The sequence below is a fragment of the Pelecanus crispus genome, chromosome 1 (assembly GCF_030463565.1).
Source record: "Pelecanus crispus isolate bPelCri1 chromosome 1, bPelCri1.pri, whole genome shotgun sequence".
NCBI lineage: Eukaryota > Metazoa > Chordata > Aves > Pelecaniformes > Pelecanidae > Pelecanus > Pelecanus crispus.
Genome location: NC_134643.1, coordinates 54,675,670 through 54,688,499, shown reverse-complemented (window position 1 = coordinate 54,688,499; position 12,830 = coordinate 54,675,670). Strand labels below are relative to the sequence as shown.

The window sequence follows — 12,830 nt, the reverse complement described above, 5'->3', positions numbered from 1 at the left end:
TCACTGCACATCCCAGATCTCGCAGAGAAGAGGTGTGAATTTCTGATCATTCACTCTCCATGACATCAGCATCTCTGCGTGATGATGGTTAAATGTCCGTAATTCTGTAAGACGGCCCAGAAGACATGCAAAGTGTTGAGGGTTGTCTGGGTGGTGAAGTTTGCAGAATTTTTGTAGAATATCCAGCAGGGGTTCTTGAAGCCTTTCCACAGACTCTCTGTCCTTTATGTATTGTCGATCTGGTTATGGTTTTAAAAGAAAAGAAGTAATTAGCAAATAATATGCTCTGATATTTATACGGATGAGTGAATATTAAAATATTCAAATATTTACACTGGGCACTGATGTTCACACCCACCAAGAATGTTTCTTTTCAAATTGAGAGGGAATAAAAGTACTTTAGCATTGTATTTTTGGTTCAGGGTTTTCATGTAAGCTTCCCACTTCTGGCTAGGGAAAACTTTCAAACTTTTAAAAAACTGAAGAGTTTTAACTGGAAAATGTTTCTCTGGGGTTGTATCACCTCCCAATCACTGCACCTGAGTACTTCCTGCGATGCATTGCAACAACTGAGCAGCACAGCATAAGTTCTTGGAGATATAGTACACCAGGGAATTTGACCGGTAGAGTGTGCATACAGGTCATCAGGGAGAAATCAAACATCTTCATCCTCAGATGAAATTTCTTTGTTAGAAAATACTTGTCTTTTTATTTTGTTCATATGGAAGCATGTGCTTGGTTATTTGGAGAGGGAAGAAAAGAGGAGGATGGGGTTTTTTGTCACTCAAATTTTTGGTGTAAAAAAATTTCCCGAGCCACACTGACTCAAAGAGCCATCGAATTGCTTCACCTTCCCATCTTCCATGAAACCTGATCTGCAAACCTCAGTGTCTGTCTTTTGTCCTGAAGCATCAGGATTCTCTTCTCCCATTCCTATTACAGTCAGTTTGTTTGAGGCACTATACAATTTCTCCACATGTTGTAGGCAGAGCTGGTTAGTTTTGTGTTGTCAAAGAATTAGTTTTTACAGCAAAGCCTGTAATAAGGGCTGAGACACTAGTATGCCGATACTTCTCAAAGGTCTGTTTCCAACACTTTATAGTCAAGAGGGCAACTTGCTACTGTCCTTCGGCTCTTGCCAGCTGGTATTTGTTCAATAAAGGCTGAAGACCTTCATTGCCATTCTCCATTCAAAGTTATAGGGTTTCCCAATTTCCCTCTAAAAAATGTGACATTCCACAACAGTCTGTAGTGATGTGCATGTAACCACATCTGGGATTTTCTGAATAAGCCTGTTGTGCTAAGCAGTGAAGAGATACCAGTAATTTTTTTAAGCAGGGTATTTAGGCACTTTTTTTCCTTGTATGCAAAACCAGATGGTGTAGTATGACATTTGGAGTTTGGATTTGTGTGCTTGTTTTCTGGTTTAACAGCTGAATATACTGAATAAGCACGTATGCTCTCTTACTCTATGTAGAATGTAAGTTTTTACAAGTCTCAGGTCACACTCCTCATGCTTTCTTTCCAAAACCACTCATATTTAATTCTGAATTAGAGGTTACCTGGAGACAGGATAACTATGGCTGTGAGCAGTGCATATTCTTCCTGTGTCATCTTCAGCTCTCCAATGGTTTTATAAAAATTAAACATGGGAGTTATGAATTCATCTGAGATACCTGTGAGAGAAAAAAAAAGTTATAATATTTTTTAATTATTGAAATAATCCAGTTTATTGCCACAGAGCAATTATTTAGTATTTGAAGCCTTGACTGTCTTGGTGGGAGAAATTTGCTACACAAATCAGGCCTGATGCAAGACAATTAGTCACAAAAGTGCAAGCATGTTGTTGTTTTGCAGATCAGAATAGGAGCAGGCAAGTGCTGGCAATTTCTTTTCACATGGTTTCAAATTCTTTCTTCCAAGCAATTCCTTTTCCTCTACTGGTTTGTCCGTCTAGCTCTTCAGGACAACTCTCATACATGTTTTTCTCACTGTCTGCTGATATTCTAACTGTCTTCTATTTCCAGCATGCACAGTTCACAAAACAGTCCCCATGTTCCCTATCTTTACATTAGTTATATGGAAACCTCTCAGGGTGTATGGTTTAATTCTAGCCCAACTCTACTCTACAGCTGCCTTGGGCAGTTGCTTCAGTTGTCTCCATAAAGAGCCATAAAGAGTCTTAATTGGTCCTTTTATGTAGCCTGAAACTTTAGCTAGATCTAGGATTACCTGAAGGCCAAGATCAACTTGCTTGCAACTACGACTACCTTAAAGCATAAACTAGTGCATTATAAAGTACAGAGCCATAAGTAATTAAAATCCAGCCCAGTTTAAGGATGGGATCATGCGATTCGCTTGCTATCAGCAAAACCCTTTGGGGTTGCTGAACTGGGGCATGCCGATGTGGGCTTCCTCTTACTCACTTTGTCATCAGGTCACAATGTTCTTAGCCTTAAATTACAGATATACTTCATTCTGCTTTTTGGTGTAAAAGAGAAGTAGGTCCTGTGACATCAGGTTTTTTTTGGTTTTTTTTTTTTTTGCAAACTGGTGCGTGAGTCACTCAGAGAAGCCACCAGACTGTTGACAATGGCTGCTTGCAATTTTGAAGCTGTGGCACCAACGAGGTGTAGAGATCTGAACCAGTGGTTCTGCAGCAAGAAGCCTTTTGGTCTTCCTTGGCTGAAAGGATAGAAACCTCCTCTGTTCCCACAGACAAGGGCCATAGGATTTCTTGTCATTTTACTCTTAATTTTGAGCTGTTCTGGGAGAAGACTTTATAACTTGGTGTGGAAACCGCATGAAATAATGTGATTTTGAGTGCTGTATACAACACGAAGCTGAAGTCCAGGACTGGTAAGGTTTGGAGTACCTCCAATAGGCGAAACTGAAAATGAAACTCAGCAGGTGGAACTCAAAGAAAAGGAACATGAAGTCACTTGACTTAACTACGAACAGGTCACATTTTGCTGTGACAGTGAGAACTTATTTCATTCAGTGGAATGGTTATGTGTCCCAACAGAGTGAAAGTGTGGTCTTGCAGGGTGTGGTTTATATTGTGGCTGAATGATGTGTTTAAACATGTGACATGAGCAACCTACGTTCACTTCAGATCACAAGCCACAAATCTCATTTTTGTAACAAGTTCAACACCACTGAGAAGAGTCTAAGTCAATTAAGCAAATACATATGATGCGAGTCAGCTCATCCTTGTGGAAGTTAGTAACACAGCTGGAGCTTTATACAGAGCAAACAATAGTCATAGCATCTACTGTTCTGAGAAGTTTATGTTGTTAGTCATCAGCGTTAACTATTTAAAATTTTGAACACTTGTTGTTGCTAACTTTTGGGGAACCGCCTGTCTCTCTCTTGAGCAGTTTTAAATGACAAAGTGCCTTACAATATGACATATGTAAGGAACACATACACATGACACATCAAAGTCTTGAAGTTCACGTGAGTCTAGAAAGAGGAAAAAAAAAATAAGTCTAGCTGAGCCCTAAAGCAGAGCAAACAAATTCATTTTGTGGAGTTGAATAGCTCAGCAATGACATGAAAAAAGTCTGAGACAAACTGGATATTTTTAGAAGTCTCTGTGCAAGGTATCACTCCACTGGGAACAATTGTCTTGGCAGCGGACAGGAAATGGGAGGAAGTGGGCTGTGACTAAGACTCCCAACATTTCTTTCTTGTATTCATAATTTGATTTTTTTTTTCTCTTTTTTGGGGGTCAGGTTAATTTTTAGCTGGATGAATTAATTGTTTTGCTGACCACAAAGCTCCTCAAGTCTTACTGTCAATATAGCAGAAGAGGGATGAAAATGATGCTGGTGAACAGGGTGTGGAATAACTAAGTCAGGTCCTCACTGGTCCAGGCACTCTATAAGCATGCAGTAAAACAATCCTTGCTCCAGGAAGCTTATAATCTAACATAAAGAAACTAAAGCATGGAAGGGTGAAACGAAAAATAAGTATAGATGTGGAAGCAAATGAAATTATGGCAGAGAGCTTCTCTGCACTGCTGTACTCCAAACAGAGAAATAAAACAAAACAGAAGAGGTGAAAGGGAATAAAAAGAGATGTTTCGGCAATGCAACTGATTTACTGCTTTTACTAAAGAGAACAGAGCTTTGAAATCTTTAGATAGATATATGTCACAAGACAATTACAAATGAAACCATGCCAAATGAGCAATTTTGAGACTAGGATAATGGAATTTTTTCTTGATTACTCGTTTTGCCCTCATCCCATCTGTGCTGGACTTTCCCTGTTATTTCATCATCCTGTATGCACATTACACAAACCACTGTTCCATCACAAGAGGGGGCTGTTTTCTAATGGGATTGAAACGCTTCTCTCTGGATTTAATAAGCTCCACCAGAGAGCAAAAAAACCAGGAAACAGATGTTTATAGTTTTTGCTTTTTTTTTTTCCTTATCTACTGTACAAGATGTTGTCACTTTAATTCAGGTTATCAGAAAAAGAATTAAAGGCAAGTTGGTGCTCATAACTTGGGAAGGCTAGAGGAGAAACGAATTCCATGACTTTTCAAGCATCATTGTTACAAATCATACTCCAAAAGTGAAAAAGATCCAATAGATAAAGTTATAAAGTATTTCTGGCCTCAGTGAGAACTGAAAAGTTAGCTCCATCTAGCCCTCTTTATTTAGATCAGACAAGAGCACTGCATAGTACTGTGTCAGATAGGCAGATCTTCCTGGGCAGTGTTAATGGTGCCTCCTTCTTAACTTTTTTCAAAAAGGTTTCAAAAACTTTGTTTCATGCAGCATTATGGCAATAAGAACATGCCCCTCCTTTGTGTTTCATTGTGCATCATTCTGAAGTACACAGATTTCTACCTAACCACCAGCCCAACTCTATCATCTGCGGAAGACACTGTAATTAATTTGATTGATTTCGCTATGTTAATGGATGACTGGCTGTAAACCCCAGGGTAGTCAACAGGAAATACTAGCTTTCCTGGGTATGGCCTTGTGGCATTAGACTGGAGCAGATTTAAACCTATGAGCATTATTCATTCAGCACCCCTTACTTCTTGCTCTATTTCATTCCTGTCTGTAGCTTAAGACACAGCACTGGTTTAGACCTTGCCTCTTTTAGGGTTTTGTTCCTATGATTTCTCTCTGAAGATAAGATGACTGTTGCTTTCATAAGGTTTGCAGTTTCAGGCCATAAATAATTATCTGGTTAACATAATCCTGGAATAGATGTTTTTACTGTGATATTGGGTCAGTATTGCCAGCTTTCTGAGACCAGTATTCTCTCTTCTATTTTGGCTATTGATCAAAATTGGATAGATTAATCTATTGTAACAGGAAAGCTTCAGAGTAAGTACTAATTAAGAGTAACTAACACTGTGTGATTAATATGGATAAAGAGATATTTTTTTCTTGATAAGCATGGAGGTGCCAGTGGATATTAAACCAAGGGTATGTTAGTAGCTGTTTTATGAAAATAAAATATATTCATGACTCGCAAAATTGTATCTATCTTTCACAGTGTTTCATCTACCGGAACTGATTTCCATGCTGCTTATGAGCTCTGCCTTCTAACCTCTTCAAATGCATCAGTGGCCCTTTAAACACTGACCAAATTGACTGTATTGATGCTGAGAGCTGACAAGAGGAAAATCTAGCCAGTAGAGAAGATACACCAGAGCATGTTCATGTGACCTCTCCTCTATCATCACCTTGTAGAGGTTAAATGGCCAACTTAAATGAGAGGTTAGCATGTGCCAAGGAGAATTCACAATCGGGATAGCAAAACCCCATCTTCTCAAAAGCAATCAACAGGATCACTGTGAAACCATCATTGCAAGCAAAGAAACCTTAGTTAAAACAAAAACAACCCCAAAAAACAACAAACCAACCAAACCTGCAAGGAGGATGCAAATGACATTGCCACATACCATCCTTTGGCAGTGGCCTGAGTGCCTGCAGTCAGGAGGGAAGTGTGGTCTGGCACACAGCAGCAGCATCTGCACTGCCTTGAGCCAGTCTTCATACGCTGAGTCTATTTAAATAAGTTTTTGGCCTGGAGAAGCAGACTAACGCAGAAGAAAAGAGATTGGGTCCTCTGACATCTGTTCTTGTTTTCATGGGCGTAAATTAATTCTGTAGGTACGATTTAAACACTTTTATCAATTTTATTTGTAATTCAGGATCACAGTACTAGCTAACAATGTGGTAGATTGTGCAGTACCATGTATGAACAGGAAAGCTCTTTCCTATACTCTGTAATTTAAAGTGGTCCTAATTTCTAAATATTTTGGGCAGTGTGCCAGTTTCAGGTCAAGTCACAGGATAGTAAGTGTCTCCTTCCGCGTGGATGCATACGACCACTTGGAGGGTTAGACACCTATGATTTGCAGGTATGTTTAGAAACAAGGGGCTAGATATTGGCCAGGTTGCTCTCTCTTAGATTGTTTGGACTCAGCAGTGAAGATAATTTCATTTTGTTTCTCTGCAGAAACCCCAGCACAATGGGGTTTTGAAGCACCACCATTACCCAGTACTAATAATCAAATAATAAAAGCCAAAGGCAGTGGAAGTGATTAGGTATCCATTGTTCTGGTGCCAAATTTTGTCCTTGATTGCAGGAGTCTCTGGTCCAAATCAACAGGAACTTTGTATTCCACATTCAAGGGCAAAAGGTGGCCTCTTGCCAAGGCTTTGAAATTGTGGCTATTTCTTTTTTTCTTTGGATCTCACTGTACTTCAGCATCTGTAACCCATCCAGGAAGACAACAGTATATTTCACAATGTCAGGTGTCCTGCTGCCAGCTGAAAATTTGGGTCCAGATTCTTCTGTTTCTGTCCATATCAGATAGTATCTTATTCCCTGATACTGAAATTAGTAGAACTGCTCTGTAGAATAAAATGATGAAATAAAAATCTGTGGCTCTTCATGACTGCTGAAAGCAGGTGGCCTTACAAATACAAACTATAAATGCTCACTGAGAAAATATTCAGTATTTTAGCACTGTTTTTAAAGATATTGTACTGCTAGATAACGGGGAAAGTTTGATTTCAAAATAACAGAAAGAAACTAAGCATTAAACTACTAGGACGTCAGCCTTTCACAGAATGAATCAATCAATCACAACTTGGTGTATGAGTAATGAAGCATCAAATAAGATGAGTAAGTGGCACAAGCTCTCATTAACATTAAATAAAATGTCTGTATTTCTTATTAAGTCTCAATATTAGAGTGAGTAGGAGAGGATTTCAGTCTCAGGAGCAGCTAATGAAAGACTTTTCATAACACCTTATGGAGGAAGACCATAAGGGCACAAACAAAGGTAGTCACTGAGATGCATCAGGACTTGAGCAATATGCTCAAGCTAAGAAATAAACATACACCTCATCAGCATGAGAATAAAAACGAAGGCTGCTAATGCTCGAAGGTCATCACCACCAGATCTCTGCCTTTTTTATCAGGAAAAAAAAAATCCATTCTGCACAATAAGACTGGGGAAGGCATAAATATTAATAGATGAGAGCAGCTTCCAAGTGGACAGGGTGGCAGGTGACAGAAGTCTGGACAGCTTGTGACTTTTAAGCAGGATCCCTACCCCTGATTTTGTGGATACAGACATCAAGGCTTGACAGTGGGACTTACGTGACATTCAGACAATTGTCTGCACCTAAAAATATGTGGACAGAAGTTCTGACTAACAGCAATAATTTATGGCTGATGGCCTGACAGTGTTTGCAACCTCACTAGGAGCCATGAATAATCCTGATGCTTCTTTGTCATTCATTACCTATAAAATTAATTTCTAAACTCCCATTCAGCTATTACTGCATTTCCTCTGCTGCTCTCTATTGTCTTTTCAGGGTGTTTCAGTTTGCTGGATTTAGTCTTGTTTTTCGGTAAGGTGTATGCAAAAAACCAGAAGTCCCTGTCTCCAAATTTATATGTCATTCTCATGGGTTTTTGTCTTTATTTGACTAGTGTTTAATCTATTCTGGCTATTTGATCTCTTAGACCAGTCTTTAACATGATAATGGCCTGCTGCAGTGTCTAGTAGCATGTGTCCTCACTGGTTAAAACTGGAAGAGGCTGCTTAAGTTTCTATCTTAATATCACATGTAGTACAGGCTTTTACTCAACATAGAGCCCTGGTGTTGAGTTCTATGACATGCAGGGGTGTGAACTTCATATTTAATATTTTTGAAAGCTGTATGTGTAAGCAATGGTAACAGAAGAGTTTGGGTGCCTTCCTTTCATTTTGTTTAAACTAGAGACACCTGAAAATGACCGTGATTTAAACCACAAAAATAAGATGTTTCAGTAGTAGGTATTTTCCAACAATTATTCGGTTTGCCTAAATGTGTAATTCTGGAATTTATCATAAACTAAGACAAAACATCCAGAAAAATTGTGCCATTGCAAGCTCTTACAAGTCAAAGCAAAAAACTCTGTTAGCTTGTGTAACGACAAACAGGATTCCTATGAAAATTCAGTGAACACTGGGAAGTACATTTGGGAAGTGTGAGAGAGTCTAACCTGCCTAGTAAAAATCCTTCCTCTTACAAACCAATCTGCTTGCATTTTGGTACAAAGGAAGTGATATCACTAACTAACAGGCAGTTATCAGTACTGAAAACCTAGACAGAGGGGCATTTAAAAAACGTATTTAAGCCTTTTCATGCAAGGGACATTTCCAGGTTGACAGATACACTCTAGCATGCCGCAATGTCAGTCCAAAATGAGAGACTCTGGAAATTTTGAGTGACTTCTGGGTCTGTGCAGTAGCATTAACAGATAAATAGCATTGGTAGCAGCAATTAAGTTAACACTGCTACAAATGCAAAGATTTACAAGCTGCTTTTGTTTTTTACTGTCACAGCTCCATTAAGTGCAGCCAAGGAAAATGTTTTTAAGTGGGCTTGAATTTGCACAGAGTGGAGAAATAAAATACATGGGAAATGGTATTTTGTCCTGTATTCTGGCTATTAATGGAAGGAAAGAATGCAGCCAGCAGCAAGTAAGCTGGATAATACATTATTCTCCCGTAATATAGGGAGGGAGCAATTCTAGCAGCAGTATTTCCTCTTATGTCCCCGACCTGATCCTGGCTTGAGGGAAATATTTTTGAGAGCCTTTTCCAAGAGCAATAAGATATCTATGTGTATGTATATATATATATATATTAAAAAAAACCAAACCAAAACAAAACAAAACAAAAAATTTACCACGTTTCATTTCTTGCAAACTATTCAGCACAGGTTTTGTTCTGATCCAGAACTCATTTTTAATTTACTTTGGTCTTTTTTTTCCCCCCCCAGAAAAAAAGAATTGCAGGAAATCTTCCTTTGGAATAAATAACAGCACATTTGAAATCATTACTTGTCTTGAAACTTTCCTCTACACAAAATGTTATTTTTTTAATCTATTTCATGGCAGGTAGATATTATTACTGCAGGATACAATGTCGTATTCCAGCTAGTCATGTTATGGTATGAAATGCTATCTTTAAGTCTAGTACTAGCTTGCAAAAAATGATATTGCATCTCATCTGGACTCAATAGTTGCAGAGAATTAACAGGGTATTTTAAAATTATGAGTAAAGAAAAAATTATTGGTACGACACAATAGCTTATGTAATGTTCTCGATCAAAGTATTTCCTGCTTCTGCTTTTTATTAACAGTTGACACCTTGAACAAGAAGGTTAATACTGACTGTATAGATTAGAGGAGCAGAAGGTTTCAGTAATCATGTATTTATATAGATTCATTTCTCTAAGACCTAATTTAATCAAAAAATTAGGTTATATTCTAGTAGAAAAATCTCTTAATGAAGACATTTGGATCAATGACAACTCATTACAGTTTCCAGGAAATATCTCTGGCCTTCTTGGCATACTTCTCTGCCTGCAGAACCTGGACCAGAAGCCATCCATATCACTCTCAAGGTCACAATTTCCAGTCCATCAAACAACAGCCTCTTATAACAAATCAAAATGAAAGAAATATAAAATACTACAAAATATAAACCTAGAATTGAGTGTGCTAAGCCAAACCAAATACATACCTTCAGCAAGTGAGTTATTCTCATGTTTCTAAGTTCTTTTCAGGGTCTCAAATATAGAAGTATTCACCTAATTTTGCTTACATCAGTAGTACCTTCACATTACTGATCTTAAGAGTTTCGAACTGAGTTCAAGACCATTTCTATTACTAGTATTGAGGTTAAATGTTATCCTATCTCTTCTCCTTCTGGCCATTAAAAAGGAAGGCCAGAAGCCAGAGTCAAAGCACTCTCTCTGACTGTAGACAGGCTCTTTGATTCAGAATTTTTGTGGGTGGATGAAGTTTGCTGGTCAATCCAGAAAAGGATGAAACATTCAGTGTTGCATCAGTGGAGCCCAAAGAATACATAACAAAACAAAATACAACTTTTCGTGCTTTAAGGAACAAACAATATCCAAACCTGTTTGACTTTTCAGAATTACTAAGATTCATGTTTAGAACCAGTAGAACCTTTGATGAACCTTAAGAAGCAGAAAACATACTGAGAACATGCCATGTTTATAATTCTTCTATGCATCTTGTGCAGTGTGATTCAATTTTACCAAACTGACCCTAAGTGTTTCCCTACAGTCATCTGCAGTAACATCCTAACTTCTTTTTTAAATTTCTTTCTCATAGTGATTGCATTTGAAAGCATAAATATTGGTATTTTATATGAATAATTTGAAATGGTGATACTTCATTGTTCTTTAATGCTTATAATTTGAGACTTTCACTGGGTTTATTTGATACAGTGTCATTCATAATACTTGCAACGTATTTATAAATAAACCTTTACCTTATGACCTTTAGACTCAAGGCTGAGTTAGACTTGTTCTAGTTAATATAAAGAACAACATTCAGATAAACCTGTTTCAATGCTAATAAAAAATTTTACTAGCTTCTCAAGGGCAAAATACTGACACAGAAGTGCAATCGTGTGGTTTGTTTTTTCCCTCGTTAAACAAGATACTTACCACTATTGCGAATTCTTTCTTCTAAAAGGACAGTATGCCCTGTAGGAAGTTTCCTACTGAAGATCTCAGCTGAACGAAGGAACATGGCTTCTACTGCTGAGCCCTTCAGCAAAGCAATCTGATCTTCATGATCAAGGGTTTGGAAGCCTGGGGAGATGTTAAAGATAAGTAAGACAGCAACAGAAAAGTCCCCACTACTTTCTGTCTTGAAGTTCTTGCACATCAGGTGCTACACATCTGCATAACCTTGATGTTGATGTCAGTAGAGTTACCAGGTGCTGCGGAAATTGAAACCCAGATTCCAGAAAGTGACACAGATTTGATTCTCAGAAGTTTGAGAATTAGGCTTGTGTTTCAGTGTTCATAGTACTTTAAGACGAACACAATAACCAAAATTTAATGGCGTAGCACAACCAATAGTGGAGATTTTGTCTAGCCTGATGGTGTTGCCTAACATCTTCTGCCGTGTTTCCACCAGAGCTCTCTATATGACTCTCCCTCTGCCATGCTGCTTTCAGCTCTTTCAGTGCTCTGATGACAAAAATCAGCATTTGAAGCATCTAATTTTAAGTATTCCGCCTTGTATTTGGACTAAGATATGCATAGAGGCTTCTTGCTGTGTTTTAAATATGTGTTTCTGTTTTTGGAAGGAAAGGACTCTAAAACCCACTGAAGAAATCAGAAGGAATATGGTAACTTGTGTGAGTACAGAGCTGCTCATCTGAAGAAGAACGGGGAGCTGAAGATCATGGGAAAGTCTCCTCATACTTGCCAGTGCAGGTACCCACCTTATACCCACCCCCTGATTCTGTGGGGAAGCACAGAAAAAGATAATGTAGAGAATGAAACAAAAAGGTGATAAATCATGCCAGATGTACTCTAAGTCAACACTGAAAATAGCAGATTATTCAATTACAAGGCTCCTCCCTTCTTTCTCAACATAAACTGGACAGCGGGACCTGGATCTTTTTCTGTACTTCTGACTTTAAGACCCTTTTACCTTTTCCTCAGCATAAGACCACTTGGATTGCAGAATTCTGGAAGGGGGTTTTTCCCTCTTATGAAACAACCATCAAGTTTCTAGCTCATAGCTTCACTCCCTGTTAGGTGTGGATGTACACACATAACCCTGTGCTTGAGCAGTGATTGCATTCAGCCAGAGTGGCACATAGCAAATTAAATTATTTCTTTTGTTCCATTAAGAAGCAGTGCTAGCATCTTTCCGCTGACATTGCTGTACCCCCTTGCTTAATTTGTGCTCCATTAATTTCCTGAGAGCCAGTATCCAGTTAGTGTAAAAAAATATAGTTACAACTGCAGTGCTAGGCTTTGAAGCAAACCCATAACACACAGAGAAAGGGTCAATATCATAGGAATACCAGGAAAATAATGTTTTCATACAGCTAAGCATTACTGGTCTTACAGGGAACCTGTACCATGCCCAGTGTTCACTCTTGAGATAGCATCAATTTGGGAGTTAAAAAAATACTAATGACAAATTCAGGTTTTCAGTGCTTGTCCATAACATACGCTGCAAGGACCATAACAATTGGTGCCAACAACTAGGGAAAGTCCTTGTTTAGGACTCGCAATTCAGTGGATGCCATGACCTTGAGGCTTTGCTAGAAAGGCAGCAAAGCCTGTGAAGCAGAGTCTGGCAAGTGTTAGTGGTAATTTAGAGGCAGGCTGTTTGGAATTGCAGTGATATATGAAAATAAAATCTCTCTAGAGACACAACCCCTTCTCTGAGCATTTTATTTGTCAATAGGTAAAGAGTGCCACATCTCAGAGTAGCAGAGTTTGAGTTCTTCA

The 12,830-nt window shown here is 38.4% G+C and overlaps 1 protein-coding gene across 3 annotated transcripts in view; it reads right to left on the bottom strand.

Moving 5' to 3' along the window:
• The window catches only part of NR1H4 (nuclear receptor subfamily 1 group H member 4), a 35,659-nt gene continuing 22,829 nt past the window's right edge, over positions 1 to 12,830 (bottom strand). For all 3 annotated transcript variants that reach the window (XM_075723330.1, XM_009492672.2, XM_075723343.1), the window contains 3 exons: positions 11,019 to 11,165; positions 1,563 to 1,676; positions 1 to 239 (listed from right to left, as the gene is read on the bottom strand). In XM_075723330.1, coding sequence (XP_075579445.1) covers positions 1 to 239; positions 1,563 to 1,676; positions 11,019 to 11,165 — 500 coding nt within the window. The remainder of the gene's footprint in view (positions 240 to 1,562; positions 1,677 to 11,018; positions 11,166 to 12,830) is intronic.